This window comes from Xenopus laevis, chromosome 1S (assembly GCF_017654675.1).
Source record: "Xenopus laevis strain J_2021 chromosome 1S, Xenopus_laevis_v10.1, whole genome shotgun sequence".
Classification (NCBI taxonomy): Eukaryota; Metazoa; Chordata; class Amphibia; order Anura; family Pipidae; genus Xenopus; species Xenopus laevis.
In genome coordinates this window covers 117,829,244-117,850,660 of record NC_054372.1, presented here as the reverse complement: position 1 = coordinate 117,850,660, position 21,417 = coordinate 117,829,244, and the positions used below count along the sequence as shown (strand labels likewise).

Genomic DNA, 21,417 nt, shown 5'->3' with positions numbered 1-21,417 from the left:
GTGGGTAGGGTTTTTTTTATAATTGTGGGGTTTAGTTCTCCTTTAAGAATCCTTTATAAAAATTTTCAGCTAGTCTCATCCTCCATATTATTAGTTACAAAGACAGTGGAATTTTTGTCCAAACTATCCCCAGTTGTATATATTTCACACATTTTAGAACTGAATAATTATGAAAAAAACACTATGAGAAAATTTTAAAGAAAACTATCAAGGCAAAAAAGTACAACTAAGTTGAATATAGATGTCATAGCTATAGTATTAAAGGAGAAGGAAAGTCAAAAATAAATTTCAGCTCTAAGTGTTGCCAATGAACAGAACATATCTTTAACAGCAAACATTCCCTCATTAGTTTCTTCCCTAATATAAAGGCAGCAATCGTTTTAAAAAAAAGTTTAAACATGTATATAAAATCATACCCAGTTTGCAGTCCGAAAATCACTCAGAATAGCGCACACGCATGCGCAATAGTTAGCAGCAGTGCCCTGCGCATGCGCACTAGAATCTGATGTGTACCTTTGGTAGAGATGACGTTGTGGTCACGTGATGGAGCCGTACGTCATCACTGACCTCTCTGCCCCGCCTCATTCATTCTATCTCCAATCGCGATCCTGCTTCCTATGACACTCAGTGAGGTTTAAAGCTCCTGCGCTCACTCTGGTTTAAATTTACAGCTTGTCAGCGAGCAAGCGCAGGAGCTGAGGGGCTAAGCTGTTAATAAAGATAAAAAGCAATCCAGCGAACGGGTATATCTGACTGAGCTCTGCAGTGATTTATTATAAAAAAAATGAAAGGACGCATACCTTTATTGTTAACTCTAAAGCTCTAGGAGCTTGCCCAGGGCGGAAGTGATGTGCCTATTTGAAAATGGCGGCACCAAAGTTTACATTACAGCAAGACTTCTAGACGCTGGTGGCCAAAAACTATTCTGAAATTACAGTTTTCATTGCGGTGTTTCAGAAGGGGGCCTGATGACGCACAAAGTGGAGTAGGTTATATTTTTTTCGTTTCCTTCTCCTTTAAGAATCTAATAATCAATTGTGCTGTGTCATAAAGAACATGGATTCTTAGTAACAATCATGAAAAATACTGAAACTTTTCTTGAGGTTCTCAAATCCTGATATGATCGAACAGTATACAATATAATTATAGTGCACTTTTGGGCTAAGCTTTCAGGCAATAATGTGTCTAAAAACACTAATACCTCTAAAAAAGGGCTTCCAACATAAGCAGAACGTGTTCCCACACTAACACTAGCAATATTATGGTTGGCTTTAAGAAAATAAACTGTGCACTGCTTGGAAAAAGCATTATTTACAGGACCATGCAGTGTTCCATGTACAGTATATGGCACTCATCAGTACTATCAACTGTATTATATAACTAGCAAACCACTTACTCCCCACTTCACATCTTTCCAACCCTTTCCTCAAAAAGAACATGTCACCTCCATGCTGCATCCAGCTTCTGTGAGTCTCGATTGCATGGTCTTGGCATGTTCCTGTTGCTGTAACTTCATCTAGATTGCTTTTCAGCCGCATCTAAAAGTGCCAGAGTTGTACGGGAGAGGGATGAGTCACCAATGGATCATGCAATCACAAGAGAAAAAATATATAAACCATAATGTACATTTCCCTTCAAAATAACATTCTTGCATGCATGTTTTAGTCAGACACTAGATTTTATAGAGGTTCAGAAAATTAGAAACCCACTTGACATATTCATTTCAGGTTTATATAACTGAAAAAACGGTATCCATACAAATGCATGCAGAAAAAAAGGATAAATGAATGTGAAATATTTTTTTATATTTTAAAATGTAGCTATTTATATAAGACAAGATATGACAAAGAGCGAATTTTCCCTTCTGCAGCCCAAATTATAGGTGTTGCTGCTGTTCTATAGCCTGTATATAAGGGATTTCTCCTGGTAATCAGATAAAATTTTACTGCAAGTCAAACATAAACGTTTTTTTTTATATAAATCCTGAAAATTCATTTTCCAGAAATGGCAGACATTTCTTTTTAATTAGCTGGATAATCTTAACAACATACTTGTCAAGAGAAAAAAAAATGTGCATGTTCCTAATCATAGAAACTCCTTTAAAAAGTAATGTTTTACATTAAAAAAAGAAATTTGCATTTCCAAACATATTCAAAAATATTTCCTTCCTAAACCAAAATTTTTATTAAGAATATTATTTAAATTAAAGTGAAATTTTGCAAATATTTAGAACATACTTATAGGAATATTTCCTTCCTAACCCAAAATTTTAATTAAGAATATTATTTAAATTGCAGTGAAATTTTGCAAATATTTAGAACATACTTTAGAACATACTTATAGGAAATCATTACTGCACTTAACGTAATAAACAAATATTAATAAAGTGTTTGGCAGAGCAGAGGGGCAAAGCGTCTATGTGTGTCTATGCATAAGCTGATCAAAAGCAGTAATTATGCAAAGGGCAGGAAAGCAAATATATTCAAGAATACTCAAGCTATCTGTGCAAGAAGGATGGATTAGAGCTAAAATGTTAAATAAATTAATAATGTCTTGTTCAGTTTCCCAAAGATTATAAACATAAGGCCAACTAATAGGCTTTGTATAAATATGTATTTAGGTGTCTTTTCAAAGTATATTCTTTAGTCTTTTTATGTAACCAGTGTACATAGGACTCTGTTAGATGCTAAATTAACTTCAGCCATTGGAAGTCAGTGCTATGTCACATAATAAGCTATGTACCAAAACATTTTCCCTTCCCTCTGTTCTGCCAGAGTCACCAGCATAATTAGTACGGTTAAGTTAATTATACAAAGGGATTACTGGCAAGGGAGATTCAACACCCGAAAAGTAACAAATATTGAAGCCATTCATCATTTGCACTGTTAAATACATTAAATAAAATACACACTATTACACTCTATTTTGGGGGCTTATGTTTAACATTTTGCCAACTGCCCATTTATCATCAACGACTAAAAGTAAATTAACTTATCTAGTAGAATGAATAACTGAGGAATGTAAGGTTGTCAATGCATGGACTCTCTCTCCCTTTATACTCACTTTGCTGTAAATATATACTGACAGGAAAATTCTTTACCAGCACATTATTTTTAATGGCCATAGTGCAAAAGGTGAGCACTAATCATAATTCACATTCTTTCCTCTTCTCATTTCTAACTGGCTGTCAGTAAATTTACTGACAGCTAGCAACCCTGTGTGCATGTAAACCTTTTCAAATGCCAAACCATGTCCTTTTTATTGCTACTTTTAATAAAAAAGAACGTTAGATATTTTTCTGATCACTCTAACCCAAATGTATTTGGGTTATGGAAGGAGAGCATAGTATGGGTTTATGATTCAAACTGTCAGTACACATGATTAATATTGTAAAGGAAACACAGAGGCTAGAACCAAACTATGTTAAAGAATAATATATAAGTATTCTAAGTCATAAAGCATATGTAAAATATACAGATTTTAAATAATCATATGTGTATCCACATGAAAGAATGGAGCACTCATGGGACTTAAGAATGAATGAATAAAAATCTCAAAGTTCAGTCCTACGAAGAGGATATGCTAACAAAAAATAGTTTTTTTCACTCATACAAAAGTCCCATGAGTGCTCCATTTTCTCATGCGGATATTCACTTCTCTTGGATTCACCTGGGCCACTTTCTCCTATATTGGGAGCATGTTACAATCATTTGTTTGTAGTGAGGCAGGCTTTGGACAGATCGGGTGCAGGCTGCAGGCAGAACAACAAGGGAATAGAAATTGACCAGCAAGTTTATTGTTTGTGAATTCATAATACTGGCCTTGGCTGGTATTTTACCAGCTAAGCCAGTGAAATACAAGCCAGGGGACAACCCTAGCACTTAAGCAACTAAAACTTGGTCAGACTGATGGGGTGTCTAAGAGGATTGTGACATTCTAATAAATCATAGAAGTATGTCAGCATCAATTTTTAAACCCTCTTCATCCAAATAAAAAGTTGTATTTTTTCTTTGGCCGCCACAGCCAGCAAACACATCCCTATTTTTCAATCTCCTCTCTAAAGGTGGCCATACACAGAGAGATCCACTCATTTGGTGATGTTGCCAAATGAGTGGATCTCTCCTCGATATGCCCACCTTGAGGCGGGCGATATTGATCTGATCCGATCGTGGGCCCAACAATTGGATCATAATGCAGGACTACGGGTGGTCGGATGGTGGGACCGCATCAACGAACAGATACGGTTCACAATCTGACGGGATTTTTAACCCTGCACGCTCCACAATCTGGCCGACTTTTGGCCAGATATCGATTGGAGATCAGAGGGCCCCATACACGATCCAATAAGCTGCTGACTCTGTATCTCTGCAGCTTTTATTGGCCTGTGTATGGCCACCTTTAGACTCTCTCATGTCTCTATGAAAGCAAACTGCTCCAAGGTATTGTAGTTCATCTAGAAGGGATTAATAATGCAGAGGGAACTTCTATCAATATCTGGATCCTCTGCAGCAATGTTATTTCCTAGGAATTAAGCAGAATGTTTTTGTCAGAACACAGCCTTTTATATTTTTTTTTCTTTCATTCACTGAATCACTACATTCAGATAAATATAACAACTTATTAGTGAACTTTTGAGCAAAATGTAACTTGAACCAGCCTTTTTTGGTCAAATTAGGCTTCTTGGGATTTAAAAAAAAAAAAAAAAAAAAAAGGCCACTCCATGAACCAGTACTATAAACACAGTTATTACTTTTGCTTTTTAATAGTTTGGTTTCCTGTATTGTGTGGCCTGACGACTTAAGGAGGTTACTGTGCAATGAAGCAGCACTAAATTGTCACATCTATGGGGATGTCACCTCTAGGTGGAAACTGAGCCGTTTGCCTAGTGGCCAAATGATCAAAGAGTTAAATTGTTTCTTGGCTTTACCAAGCAACAGCTTTGACAAAAATGAAATCATCGGCAACATCTCAAAATTTCTGACTTTTGCATCACTCAACAAACTGAATTCCTATTTTATCAAAATCAATAATTAGTTTACAGATCATTTCTTTGGACTTAATATGGAATAAGCACTGCTGCAAGTCTAATGCAACTGTGCACAAAACCTAAGGCCTGTGCAAGTGGAAAGGTAATTATGTCCTTATGTTTCATCAGTCAAAATACATTCTTTAGACTTCTACTAAGGTATCACAGAATTTAAACATAATTAGCCAGTACCACCTGTACCAGTGCTGGATATAATTGACCTAATACTACCAATAGCAGAAAAGGTGCTAATTACCCAATGCTACCAATGACAGGAAATGTGCTAATTAGCCTGTATCTGAAACTACAAGTTTAATTAGCCTAGTACTACCTCTCTCAGTGCAAAGGGATAGCCATATATTACCTTAAGGTAAAATATATATTAATCTAAGTAATTACATAATAACTATTCTCTCTCCTAACAATTTATAATTATACTTGCACAGCTGCTAAATGTTTCTAGTATATAAATGATTGGTTTGTCATCTTGCAGGAATCTTTAAGGTCTGTGAGCACCGTGACATATGTTATATATCAGGAATACCAACATTTGACACAATTTCCCTTATATTTTACCCACAATGCAACATTTGTCCTGAGAATATCACTGCAATTCAGCTCACCATAAACAGGCATAAATTACCAAACCACATATATTTGGTGCCTGTTATGCAGTACATGTGGCTTTCCCAACCTTGCCTGTTCCCCAGCACTTTTCAGTCTTTACTTCTAATCTAGAGACCAAAAACTCTGTCTTAAACTTGGAGGCCTGGAAGCTGGAAATGTCCCACAATCATTTATTACACAATCAATTTTTTGTACAACGTCATTTTCATTGTATCTGTCCTTCAAACTTGGTAATGTAAATGTATCCCCTGCCAAAATAATAGTACTTGTTGGCTACCAAAGTTGCATGGTTCTAGTTTATGTAGTACACCTCCTACTGTAACAAAAATAATAAATGTAATTTAATTTTGCATGTCATTTTTACAAATTGTGGTCAACTATAGTTTTAAAAAGAAAAACGGATTTACAATCTTTAACTGGATCTCAATCACGATAATGCGAATCTACTTCTCCCAGCTGAATGGGAGCTTTGTCGCACCTGCCATAAGGCAAGACGAGAACTGTGTCTCAGGTGGCAGTGAGCGGCCAGCTACCAGGGGCAGCAAAAAACCGCCTCATGTAACTTTAAAAGCCATATTTCCTTTTTTAAACAGGAAATTCAGGTTCGCTAATGCAGAGAGTGCTATATTCCTAATTTGGATAATCGGCCAGGTAATTTTGACTCGGGCAGCCCTTCTAAAAACTGGGCTTTCTTGGTCAAAATCAGACGAGTCGCAAACCCTTAAACATACAGTACAACTTCTGTTTGGATTACATTGGATTAAGAGGTTTTCATGAAGTTGACAACCATTCAATCAACTGCAAACTAGAGCAATATCTTATAAGTGTTGACTGCATTTTTTATAAAAGACCAGTCTATAGAAAACTATATTGTTTATAGATACCATGGGATTCTTTGCTCTTTTTATCCTATATTATGACCACATTGCTTTTTTAATCTATTAAGACTTTTTCAACAATACCATAAATTCTGTGAGACAACAATGACTCACTGTGAATTTTGTAACCCATGCACTGTTATTTAGTCAGTTAACATATGCACGCCCAGCTGTTTTAGAAGATGAGCAATCTTTTGGAGCCATTCTACTGAACACTATGCATGGTCCCCAGGAACGAATTTAACAAGAAAAATATATTTTAGTGCAATAAACCCCAAGATCATTTTCCAGACATGGAAAATTATAATTAAAAAAAGTCACACAGAATCATATGCTTACAGATTATAACCTTGCTAATAACATATTGCAAAGGACATCCTGCTGCTAGAAATGCAAAGGGTACATTTTACAAAAAATAACCCAAGCTTCACAAAATTAGCAAAAGTAAAAATCTTTGTGGCAATAAAAAAATAATAATGACATTGAAAGTTGGGGGTCATCATGCAGGGATTGTAAGTCCAAAATGCACAAGTTATTAAAAAAATGTAAACTAATGATTTTGGGATCTCGGTGGTGTAACACCATGAATTTCGAAATACAATATGTTTTGAAAATGACAGAGCATACTTTTGCAAGCACAATCGTCACCCTTTCTCTCAATAAGATGGATGCAGTGTCCTGTAAGTGCCTGTTTAATCCATCAGTACATATCTGCCTCCTTCAAGCCATGCCACTATACCTCTTCTTATATCCAGAAGAATAGCTTATGGAGCATCGGCTGAAACTGCAATTTCAACCGACTTGGGTGTTCAAACATGTAAAGCTAATCCAAAGTTATATGGTGCTGTGACTTTCAGTTCACATACTCTGGACTAGCATCCACCTTAAATAGAAAGCAATTGAAAGCCAGTATAAAAGTCCAAATATCCCAATCAGTAAAGCTGCAATCAGACAATTGTTCCCAGCAATAAACACATCTTATAAAACAGATCTATATGTTGGTTGCCAATTAGTTATTGCTATCTAAGCCTTGGCAGTTTAGGAACCATGTTTAATAAATTCTAGCTCAACTGAAAGAATTGAATAAATATATTTCTTATTTAATGTAACAGATCCATTGGGTAAAGGTACATTGCGAAAACTAGTATTAAAATAAAGATTTATCCTGTACAAGTAACAGGGTAGGACTACACTGACAATTTTGGAGTGATCCGCAGCAATCCATGCAGCATCTGCATCAGACAGCCGTGTCACGTCAGATCAACGCTGCAACGCCATCCGACAATGCATTTACTTACCTTATTTCCGTTGCATCCGATTTGAAGCCTGTGTTTTTGCGCAGCACGTCGGATCGCTCCAAAATCGTCCGTGTAGTCCTCCCCATAGAGATAACGTTGCTGTAGGACCCTTCCAACATACTTTTTGCACCTATTTGACATCTGCTACATATACAGTGTATTCTAATCAATACTGGCACATACACAGTTGCCTCCCTACGGTAGCTCAGATGAGGCAGAGAACCCCCCTAATAAGAAAGAGGACTGATCATGGAGCAACTATCATATATAGGGAAAATATATTGAGAAAGCCTTGTGACACATGAATACAGCACAATATAGATCCCTGCTGGGGGTTTAATTAGAAACCACGTTATTCCATTTGAGAGATTTGTAGAACATCATTATACCAGAGAAACACAAAGAATGACGAATCAGTCCAGGGATTTGGCTGAAGGTCAGTGATTAGAAGCAAAGATCAAGTTGACCAAGTCTTGAGGATTCAGTCAATCAAACATTTGGTTTTCTTGTGATTTGACTGCAGATGAAACTTGATGTGCTAAGAGAGTTAACAACTAAGAAATTTTATTACCTTCCTATATTTCCTAAATGAAAAATAATTGTATTCAGGATAATTTGCAAATAAATGTTTAACTATGTTTCCTCTACACAAAAACCACCACACAAAAGAATGAACTTTTCTCATAGGTTGGTAATGCCAGACTGAATAGTCTTCTTTTTTCTTTTGGGCATACAGAATAAAAATATAGTAGATATCTGATTCTCCAGGCTGCTACTATATTCAATTTTTTAGGAGTAGAGAACCTGCTTACATACAGTAAGTGTTTCATATCCAAGCTACCTTGGAATGTACATTAATTACATGTCATATCATTTTAAATGTAAATGCTATTGAGTTGAACTTCGACTCAATGTAGCGGTTGTCAGCTTCGCTGTCAGAGGCATAAGTACACAGAGCCGTCACTCTCCAACCCCATTCCCCCCCCCCCCCACACAAAAAAGATTTTCAGAGGACCTTGTATGCAGAGCAACCCCTATCAATCCCACTCCCCCCATTTCATGATCATGATCAGCAAAGGGGGATTTCTATACAGCAGACACCAACAGTCCTGTATTGGTTTTTCAGGTAGGGTGAATCTAGCAGCAATCTAGCAGAATCTACTATAGCACCTACATCTAAAGCAGTACCACCTGAATGAGCAGACCCTGGTCCCATCGGCTCACTTCCATAGATCAGTACAGTCACAGAAAGAGACACAAAGCCTTAATGAAATATCTATTATGCAATAACCTCTTTTACCTGTATCAATAAATATCTGTATTTAATCAGTCTGATTTTTGTATTGCTTGTATTATTTTTTAATATTATTAGTTTTTAGTTTAACATCTCTTCAGCACCTGCTTGCTAGGGTTCAGTTTACCATAGCAACCAAGCAGTTGTCTGAGTAAAAGACTAAAGCTGGCCATAGACGCAAAGATCTGATCGTACGAATCGAGGATTCGTACGATTTTCGAGCCGTGTGTGGAGAGTCCCGACATTTTTCGTCCGGCGGAAATCGGTCGTTTGGTCGATCGGACAGGTTAGAAAATTTCTGTCGGCTGCCAATAATATCTCTGCGTGTATTGCCGATCGTACGATTTTCAGTGGGAGACTGTCACTAGCTTTGGTTGGACATAACTATCGTACGATTGCTGTCAGGGGCAGAACATTGCTGATCTGTTCTTTAACTAATCTGACTGGTAAGACTTTGATCTGAATGGTTAGTGGCGGGTCGGGAGATGGGAAAGTCCGATCGTACGATGATTCGTACGATCGGATCTTTGCATCTATGGCCAGCTTAAGATGAGTAGGAAAAGGCCTGGATAGAAAGATATATAATAAAAAGTAACAATAATTGTAGCCTAACAGAGCAATATTGCTACTGGGGTCAGAGTCCCCTATATGAAAGCAGCAAAGAAACAGAAGAGGAAGGCAAAAAACTAAAAATTAGAACACACTGCACATCTAACATGCTAAAAATTAACTTATAGCTGAACTAACCCTTTAATAACTAATTATAAAAACAACTTGCTTTTACAGTACATTGCTCTGTTCACATTTTTGCAGTGATTGTTAATGCTTATATAAAAGCAGAAGGAACACAAAACCAAATTAGTGAGACAAGTTTCACTTCATAATCATCAAAACATAGTGTTGTGTTGGAGACAGCAGCCCACGAGGTCTCTTGTGTTATCATTACATCCAGCATGGTCACTAAACCTATTACGGTTGCAAGAAGTTGGTTGCTATGCAACAGTAAACGGTATCCGGTGGTTTCAGGACAATACGTGTTTATGAAAACCTATATAGGCCCCATATCTGGACAGGCAGCACCACTTGCTCTTTCCTTTTAAAGAGACTTTCAATTTAGCAAAGAAAATCATTTGAGCTCTTATAACATATTCAATGCAGAATTGTGGGATGAATATGTATGAGCATCTGCTAAAAGAAAGCAGCAATATAAGTAGTCTACAGCCATTTCAGCCAAGAAAATATTTGTATTAAAATGAGTCTAAATTTATAAAGAAAGGAGTAAAAGGTAAAGGTTTACTTGCTGTAACATGTAATGGTTGTAAGAAGCATTGGCTTAATATAGGTATCCGCTTACCTTTCAATTAAACTATTTGTTTTGCTTTTCCTATGGTCCTTCAATTAATTAACTTCATTTAACAAATGCAATCTGTAATTCTAAGCAACATTTAATGATGTAATTCTAAGCAATATTTAATTATTATTTAATTATTCATTAAACAGTTTCAATTATACTCATGTGGTGTATCCCTGCTTTTGAAGACTACAGTTCCCACAATACCTTGTGCGTTCTGTTCCAGACCCAAGAAGGAGAATAACAGATGTATACAAGGCATTGTGGGAATCAGAGTCCTGGCAGGACTGATTTCTGTTACATCTCTTTCTGAAGTCAGACAAGTTGTGATGGGATTAGCAAAGAAACTGATTTTGAAATCAACAGCTTCAACAAATAACTTTACGATGACAGAAAACATTTAATTCTTCTATACTGGCAAGTTACATACAATTAATTTTCATTAAACAGAAATGTAAGTGCATATTGTAGGTACAATTCCAGGAAAGCAAAACAGTACAAACAAGACTGAAGTTCAATGGCTGCCATCTACTAAATAGTGATTGGCAGATTTCATTTACAGGAACAATGAAAGAACTCCATCTACTTTGTCACTTTAACCAATGGCTCCAACAACCACATGGGAGTAAGTCTCTATTTACAATAAATAAAGAGTACTACAAAGTAGTTGCTAGAAAAAAAGAATGAGACCAAATGAAAGTGAAACAAAAAATATACTGTATACTGTAAAACACAATACCTCCTACTTCCAGTATCTCTTTGACAGAGATGCAAATACAAGTAGAGGATATATTATCAGTAAACCTGATACCCCATAAGCTCTAAATATGGCTATAATATTTACAATTCGGTCCTATTTAAATGAATAATTCTTATTTAGATTCTTAGCTCATGTGTGCAGAGCCCTCTAGGAGACCAATTTGCGCTTGATGACGACTAAGCTATAATAAATACATGCGCATGGCTACAATGTAATGTTATTTTTACATTTGCTTTAGTACCCTGAAGGTATGGCACTCCTACTCACAGAACTATCAGGTAAAATATAACTATAAGGGGAAGATTTATGAAGGGTCAAATTGAAAATTCAAATTCGAATTTTTGACATTTTTTATGGTCAAAACTGTCAAATTCAACTAGGGAGTTATTAAAATTAAATTCGAGTTTTTTGTAAATAAAATTGATTTTCGAGATTTATCATACTCTTGCCCTTAAGGAACTCGAATTTGACTATTCGCCACCTGAAACCTGCAGAATTACATCCAGGGATCAATTGGCATTTGTTTGCAGCCTTCCTGACATTCGAGTTTTCTTCAGAGGAAAAACTCAAACCAAATCCGATTTGAATTCGATTCAAGCTTTCGGGTCGATTTTATTTATCTGAATTTGAAAATTTTGATTTGGTTTTTTTAAATAAATTTAGTTTTTAAAAACTCACATGACTTCGAATTTGATAAATGTGCCTCTAAGGGGCAGATTTATCAAAGGTCGAAGTGAAAATTCGAATTAAAAAAATTAAAATTTCAAGCTAATTTTTGTGGACTTTGACTAGGGAATAGTCCAAATTCGATTCAAATTTTAAAAAAATTAGAAAATTCGAATTTTGAAATTTATCATGTACTGTCTCTTTAAAAATTCAACTTCGACCCTTCGCCATCTAAAACCTGCCGAATTGCTGTTGTAGCCTATGGGGGACTTACTAGACTCTACCTGGAGTCAATTGGCGGACTTTGAAAAAACGAAGGGTTTTTTTTTGGGAAAAACTTTGAATCGAACGATTCAAATGCGCTATTACTTCGATTGGTATGATTCTAATTCGATCAAAAACTGATCTATTCAAAAGTGGGCCTATTTGGCCAAAAAACCCTTTGATTTAATTTCGGTTGGTCTTCTTGAAGTTGAATTTCGGAGTTTTTCAAATTTGAAATTTGACCCTTGTTAAATCTTACCCCTTAGTGTTACCAAGGTGCAGATTTATCAAGAGTCAAAGTGAATTAGAGGGAATTTTCAAAGTAAAATAATTCAAAATTCAAAGGAATTTTTTTGATACTTCGACCATCGAATATGATACTACGACTTCGACTCGAATCGTTTGAATACTCTTTGACTTAAAGGGATACGGTCATGGAAATGATACTGTCATGACCAGGGGCAGCTGGGAAATTGACAAAATGTCTAGCCCCATGTCAGATTTCAAAATTGAATATAAAAAAATCTGTTTTCTCTTTTGAGAAATGGATTTCAGTGCAGAATTCTGCTGGAGCAGCACTATTAACTGATGTGTTTTGGAAAAAACATGTTTTCTGTTGATCCCTTTAATTTCGGTTGGTCTTTTTGAATTTCAAAGTTTTTTCAATTCAAAATTCGACCCTTGATAAATATGCAAGTGTATGAAAAATACAATGTGGTATAAAATATGAATACTCTAAAAAAAACAATTTTTTTTGATTTTAAGAGGTCCAATAAGATCAGCAAAGCTTCCACTGACTTCTATAGTGCCTTGACAACTTTTACTTGGCAAAGTTTGGTATTAATGGTTTTGGTGTTTTTTTCCCTTAAAGGAAAACTATACCCCCAAACAATGTAGGTCTCTATTAAAAGATACTGAGTAAAACAGCTCATGTGTAAAACCCTGCTTCATGTAAATGAACAATTATCATAATAACATACTTTTTTAGTAGTATGTGCCATTGGGTAATCATAAAAAGAAAATTGCCATTTTAAAAAATAAGGGCCGCCCCCTGAGATCGTACGATTCACTGTGCACACATACAAACCACATGTAAGGTCACATGAACCAATTAACAGACAGAGTTCTGCCTTTTGCTTCCTCACTTCTTCCTGTTACAGTTAGTGTTGTAGTATTTCTGGTCAGGTGATCTCTGAGGCAGCACAGATAGAGTCACGAAATGGTGGTTCAAGGCAAGAGATGTAAAAGGGTAATATTTATGTAAATATATATTCCAGTTTGGTAAAATTCTTTAATATGTCATTCAATTTGATATAAACTATCTGTTGCTTAAGTATTCATTTTGGGGGTATAGTTTTCCTTTAATAAATTTTACATTTTTAGAGCTTTTATGAAATATAGGAAAACCACAAATTTTTTGAAATTCGTGGGGATAAAAATCTCAATTCAATTGTTAGTAAATGACACCCTTGTTATCTCTGCCACAATGCTGGTAAAGTTGCTACAATAGAATGTATGGGCCTTCCAGATTTGGCTCACTTATGGCAAGTGTTAAAAAAAGATCCACATTATTATGGCTTTTAGAGTTAAATGTAAGGGTATACATATGAAACAATTATACATTTTTGGTAAGGACAGATATATATTCAGATATATACTGTATTCCTTTTCTACTGTTTTGAATCTTGGTTTAAATTGCATAGGGTTAAACAAACATACCATAAAGTGTAAGCACTGTATAAAACAGTAAATGCTACTTTGAGGGCACATTTTTACATACAGTATACATGTACAGGATAACTTATCTGGAAGCCTTTTAGAAACATAGCATTGCCTGTGACAGGCATTGGATAATAGCATCCATTTTTAATAAAAGCAAGTAACACATGGCAAATGCTTCTTGCACAATTTATTTATGAGTCTAAGCAGACATTTGCTTGTGTAACAGCAGACTGCCTATAGTCCTATATAAATATGTGGGACTGTTCCAAGTCTATGTTTAATATATATCATTTGAAATTTAAGTTCAACTTTTCTAGAGGCTGCCAATGAATTTACCAGACTGATCCGTCATAAATATTGCTAAACTCAATATGTTTTCAAAAAAATATTTTTTAATGTAATTAAATAACTTTTCTACCACTTTTTTCCTTTACTAAACACTGGACTCAATTGAAGTTATTACATTTTTATATTCAATAATAAAATACATGGCCTGGAATGTAACAAACCACACAAATACAGAGGGCTTAGATCCGGAGATTTACAAGTTTTTTTTCCGTTTAAACGGGAACTATTGCGAAAATGTAATATAAGCTTCAGCATACTGACATAAGAAACTTTCTAAATAGAAATCAATTAAATATTCTACATCGTTTCTGAAATAATCAAGTTTATGTTCACTATTCCTCTCTCAACATCTGTGTCAGATATCTGTGTCTTATATTAAATTTTAATTTTCGTGATAGTTCCTCTTTAAAGGGCAACTAAAGTCTAAAATAGAATAATGTTAGAAATGCTGTATTATGTATAATAAATATAAACATGAACTTTCTGCACCAGCAGCCTAATAAGACAAATGATTTATGCTTTCAAAGTTGGCGCAGGGGGCTGTCATCTTGTAACTTTGTTAGACATTTCTGCAATATCAAGACTCGCACATGCTCAGTGTGGTCTGGGCTTCAGTTGGGAGGTTAAGCTTAGGGATCGTCATAAATTATCAAAACAGCACAAGTCAAATAATATCTGCCATAGACTGATTAATAATCATAATATAGAGACTGCACTGCGTCTCTGGATACAAATCTCTACAGGGAATCCAACAATGCTGCTCGAGTTCTGGGAAGTAAGGTGGGGGGCTCCCCCTGCCATTTGAAAGTATGATCGTTTACCTGCACAGCAGTTGGGGACCATCTGACAATTCCGAATTCTGAAAATCAACAGCAGTAAAAGAAGGGGGAATTGCACTGCATACAGTCAGGTTTATGATAAAAACTGTAGACATCTTTTAATTAAAGTATATTGGAGATAGATTTCTTTTTCATTAAAGAAAGTAAAAATGGGATTTTATATTTTTGCCTTTACATGCCCTTTAAGCAGAAGATGAGCATTTGTGAGGTAGGTAATAAGATAGGATAAGTTCAATGAGTACAGCTAGGTTTCTGCTAATGGGTACATTCCAGCAATATTTCTTAATTAGAGATAGTAAGGCCTGGAAAGGGATTCAATGTAATGAATAAAAGGGCTCAGTATACAACAACCCCTCTTCCGCTCCAATTTCAGGTCTCTGAGAAATCATATGCCTCCAAAGCACTAGGTTTAAGGCATGAATGGCAGGAGTTAATTCGGCATTCAAACATACTAAAGTGAATTTCAGGACATATCCCCAAAACTACTAACTGGTTGTCCTCTTCTGTCTAATTCTCTCCATCTAGGTTTCTTTCAGGTTTCTTTCCAACCTGATGTTGCACCCTTAGGGGCAGATTTATCAAGGGTCGAATTTAGAGGGTTAGAAAACCCTCAAATTCGACCCTCGAAGTAAAATCCTTCTAATTCGAATATCGAATTCGAAGGATATTAGCGCAAAAGCCTCGGTTGTACGATCGAATAAAAGTCGTTCGAACAATAAAATAGGCTAACATTAGACTTCGGTAGGTTTAAAGTGGCGAAGTATGAAGTCGAAGTTATTTTAAAAAGACAGTACTTCAATTATCGAATGGTCGAATGATTTTTACTTCAAAACGTTTGAATCATTCGATTCGATCGAATTTGACCAATTCGATGGTTGAAGTACCCAAAAAATTACTTAGAAATTTGAATATTTTTTCATTCAAATTATTCACTCAAGCTTAATAAATCTGCCCCCTAGAGTAAAGGGGCACATTCCATATTGAAATTATACATTTTAACAAAAACACAGGTGTCTAAGGGCTCTTACTCACTTGCGTTCTGACCTGCGCTCCCCTGCGTTCTGTTATTGGCGTTCAGGCGCAGGGGAGCGCAGGAATAGACGCATGTCATTATTTCAAATGGGGCTGTACTCACTCAGGCGCGTGTAGGTGCCGAACGCAGGTTGAGACGCAACATGCTGCATTTTTCCTGCGTTCGTCGCGTTCGTTGCAGGTCAGAACGCAAGTGAGTAAGAGCCCTAAAACACAAATGTCTGCATGTATCATAGGTAACGTTAGACTGTTGCAGCCTTTTGGATCCAGCCTTCTAATTAAGAACATTTTCAACAAATATGTAACAAAGTAAAAAAGGAAAGGTCACTGAAGAAAGGGCTAAAATTTGCAGTTTTAAAGTATTTTAAAGTATTTTTACATTTCCAATTACGGGAACAAACTTTAATGCACAAATGTCAGTTTAGTGTCTTATAAAACAATTAATTTACAATCCCTAGTCATTTCGAAACATTAATGTTGCACCATAATAAGACATGAATACAAGAACAACATGCAATGTGCAATGTAAATACATGTTAATGTGACTTCTGAGAAAGGGCAACTAGACCTATAAATAGACAGAGAAGATATGTTTAAATAACAGACAGAACACATCCAGAATTCATACCATGACCTATAGCCTTCAAAAAAGTTTAATGGCACAAAGAACAACTCAGGAGGCCTATTAACAAAAACTCTACTTTTTCACTTTATTAAAATAAATAACCAAACTCCTAAACTCAAATCCTCTTCATTTACCAATAATTATTCTCAAAATAATCTGTGTGACAAAAAGTTGCAACAAAAATTTGAGTTTTTTTCCCTCTCAATTTTTTTTCCCATTAAAAACTAGACCAAAAAAATGTGAGGTTTAATAAATTTTGTTTCATATACTGTATGCTTTATTATATTGGTAGTCGGCTCTCCGTCTGCCAAGACTTCCCATACTATGGTTCCCACAATGCTATGCATGTGGTGTGATTAAATGACCCATGAATGAAAATAACATAAATGGTAGCTGTAGTCTTGGATAAGGACAGAAAAATATTGCTTTAGATAACAATTCTATTTATAAAAAAGGTATTAATAGCTCAGAATGACACTTTCTGCTGTAACCAAAAAATCGTGGTGGACATCTCCCTTTAGAACTACCTTGAGCTAGACTACCCTGTCCAGATAAGTGTCTCTATTTAGCTTCTCCAAGTATAGTACAAGTATGGGATTGGTTATTCAGAAACCCGTTATGGAGAAAGTTCTAAATGCCATCTTCCATAGATTCCATTTTAATCAAATAATTGAAATTTTTTAAAATAATTTCCTTTTTCTCTGTCACCAGAAAACATTACTTTGTACTATGTAATATGTAATGTTTAAATGATGTTTAGTAGACTTAGGGGGTTATTTATCAAGGTCCGAAGTATTTCTAAGATAGAAATTAGAGCAACTCCGACTGAATGGACCTTATTTATAATTTATCATCAAAAAATAGGTTCCGCCAAAAATCCGATAACATCGTAGCTTTGCCTGAAAAGTCAGAATTTTATGGATTTTTCTGCAAAAACGATTCATTTTTCAGACTCTTCGGCCCAAAATCATCGGATATCGGTAACGACAGCAGCGCAGACACTGGGACCTTCCCCATTGACCTATACAGGACCCCGAGAGGTTTGAGATGCCGGATTGTTTGGGACCTGAATATTACTCGAACTGTGAATGCGCCGAAAATAATGGTCTGCTTCCGAAGTTTAACGAAGAGATGAAGATGGCTGCCTTGAACTCCTGAGGACAGAATCGGCACCTATGGGTAAGTAAAAAGTTAGGGGCATTTGTCTGGGGAGCAGGGGCAGCTAGGCTAGGGTAGAGGAGGGAGGGGGGTCTATGTAGGGTAGGGGGATAGGGGTTTTTTATGTTACAAGTTGAATTCTCCTTTAATTCCACTTTGGATACAATAATATCAAAAGAGGTCACTAATGAAAAATAAATTCAGCTCTCCCTTTAATGAGAACTTTGACAATGCCCTCACAAATTAATGTTTAATTTCATAGGGTGTACTACAACCATATAGTACATGTGTGCCTGTGGGAATAACTGCTCTGATTAGTCTTATAAGAAGGACAGATGGCTGCGTGCTAAAAGAACCCTGGGGAGCAGAGGACTGGTTACAGGTACTCTGTTTTCCAGGTACATGTGCAACACACCATGACGCCAAGGGGCCACTTATTGCCAGATGCATTGTCTGCATGACATTACTTAGCTGCCCACGCAAACAATCACTGGATTCAAGTGATTATAATACTGTGTTGTATCATCCTAGTTTCACACCTAGAAATGGTGTTATCTCGTGCAGAGGGGCCTCCGTCTGGAAAAAAAACTATAAAATCTGAACAGTGATGGGTTTTATGTCTTTCATTACAGAACACAAACAGGCAGTAATATTTAACCTTTCAAACAAACTTACAAACACTTCTAAAATAAGTTTGCAGAATATGCCAAGTGAAGCAGCACCAGCTGTGTTGTTAAATTCAGATATTTTTATCAATTAAATCAAAGAAATGTAAAAAGTTGATGTAATAACATGTCTATTTTTTATCCTTAACAATTCTATTCATAAAAAGCTATTAATAGCTCAGAATGACACTTTCTGCTATAACCAAAAAATCATGGTGGACATCTCCCTTTAGAACTACCTTGAGCTAGACTACCCTGTCCAGATAAGTGTCTCTATTTAGCTTCTCCAAGTATAGTACAAGTATGGGATTGGTTATTCAGAAACCCGTTATGGAGAAAGTTCTAAATGGCATCTTCCATAGATTCCATTTTAATCAAATGGGCTAGCATTCAGTTAAACACTGTACAGAAGCTTGCTAGAATGCAAGCTGCTAAAGTTTTAGTCCTATAGAAGTCAGTAGGAGTTCTGTTGATCCTATTGGACCTTTTTCTAATCAATTTGGGCTTTTAGAGGTTTTCTGGGATTTTTTGCTAGAGGTGTTAGAGGTATTCGTACTTTTTTTGGCTTGTTCAGCACTTTTTTCATTCATGCTATTTAAATTTGAATCTTTTAATAAGTTCCATGTAATTCCTGTGTATCACTAACTAAAGAAAAGGAAAAATTCACTAATTAAAAAAAAAAGGAAAAATCTGCCAACTGACTAGTGGCCTCCTTCTCAGTATATTAAGCTTAATAATTTATGGAACAGCATCACAATCTAAAACGTAATGCCATAATCACAGCATTCAGTTTCAAGCGTACAACCATCGTCATTGGTTTTCAAAGGCCAAAATGTCATCCATGTAAACTCTTTTATTTTGTAGTGACAGAACAGTTAACTGACCAACTGGTGCTGGTACATATAAAGGTAATGGATTTCCTACTGCCACATCTGGGCAGTTTATATAATGCTCAGAAACTAAAGAAAGCACAGTAATAGAAGGCTGTAGTTAACTTAAATATTACCTTTCTAATATTATATAAATAGTAGCATTTTACAATAAATAATTTCCTTCATTATTTTTCTGTAACTGTCTGGCTTGGAGTTTTGACATTTATCTGGTTGCTAGGTCTATAATTGCCAGCAAACCCTGAAAAGAGCTGAAGATCTCCAGGCTGGACATGCCTAATCAATACCTATTTCAATTAATAACACACCAAGCCTTCCATCAATTAGCCTTGCAAAATAAACATGGCAGAGCTCATAGCATGATAATTCAAATTATGAATTCAAAAATATATCAGGAAAGAACATTATAAAAAGAAAGCTGGTAACAGATGTCTAACGTTTCATCATGCTGGTGTTTACTTCTGAGCATTTTATTAGCTATGGCAGAGAATAATCCACAGAGGGACAAGACACAAAAAAAGCACGGGCAACCAGGGAATAGCACTGGCAACACCCTTCAGTAATGAAGTAGCACTCAATGCAGCAATCCTCCAGCATGCTAGAAATGCCTCAGTGTCACATTAGTTACTGCTGTATTACAGGAGCAAACAGTTCTGAAAGTGTTGTTATTAATATGTGCAAAGTGACTTGTGAACTTCAGGTCACTGGGATCGTCCCATTCTCTCATTATAGGACTGCAGCAAATGATTAAGACACTTACAAGTCAAACTGACACTCAAAAGATTTGTTATTCTGAGTTGGGGTCAGGGGATATGAAAACTGAATCAATTCAGTCTCATCCTTTTTTCCATTGAATCTGTTTATTGCAGTCTTTAGGGGAGAAGAATGGAAGCCTTCATTAACACTGTTTTATCTATCTATCTATCTATCTATCTATATATATATATTTCTAGAAATATATATATATATATATATATAAAAAAAATTATATATATATATATATATATATATATATATATATATATATATATATATATATATATATATATATATATATATATATATATATATATATATATATATATATATATATATATATACCCTTGATATATAAATCCTTGACCGGAACATCAAATACAATGCTGTGTTACAAATAAACACTTCATTCACAAGAATCAGAGTGTGCTGATCCTTCATCATTCTATATATGTATATATTTGTTTTGTGCTTAGGATAGGCTCATGTTTATCATGATTGCAGTTAGCTCATCTCTAATAAACAAATGAACACTCACTATATTCTGAGTTGGGGTCAGGGGATATGAAAACTGAATCAATTCAGTCTCATCCTTTTTTCCATTGAATCTGTTTATTGCAGTCTTTAGGGGAGAAGAATGGAAGCCTTCATTAACACTGTTTTATCTATCTATCTATCTATCTATCTATCTATATATATATATTTCTAGAAATATATATATATATATAAAAAAATTATATATATATATATATATATATATATATATATATATATATATATATATATATATATATATATATACACACACACAAAGATACAAATAAATAATTGTTTGTAACCATAAAGACCATTATTTCTCTCAGATAAGAATGTAAAGAAAACGCATAACCTCTCCACCAAACAACAATCTAAACTTCTGCTATAAAAACCCATTAATTAATCAAAGACAACAAATATACTATTTATAATATAAAGTCAATGATGAAAAATGTTTGCAGTGTGAAAATGTATGCCTCTGTGTGAACAAATTTTCCTTTGCGAACCTGAAAACATTTTTATAAAAACACAACTGCTAGTGTAGAAAGACTGTAAATGTTATAGTTTGCACGAGTGCACAGTGAATGTAATAAAACTTTTTGCTAAAGACCACCATTAAAAATGATTAAAAAGAAAACTCTCTGCAATTAAGATTTGCAGTGCAATAACCAATGAAGAATT

At 35.3% G+C, this 21,417-nt stretch overlaps 1 protein-coding gene across 3 annotated transcripts in view; it reads right to left on the bottom strand.

Annotated features, from left to right (window-relative positions):
* The window catches only part of rfx3.S (regulatory factor X3 S homeolog), a 179,794-nt gene that overhangs the window by 121,188 nt on the left and 37,189 nt on the right, over window positions 1-21,417 (bottom strand). For 2 of the 3 annotated variants that reach the window (XM_018241623.2, XM_041580129.1), the window contains exon 2: window positions 1,397-1,538. In XM_018241623.2, the coding sequence (XP_018097112.1) occupies window positions 1,397-1,538 (142 nt within the window). The remainder of the gene's footprint in view (window positions 1-1,396; window positions 1,539-21,417) is intronic. The other variant, XM_041580130.1, reaches the window with a different exon arrangement.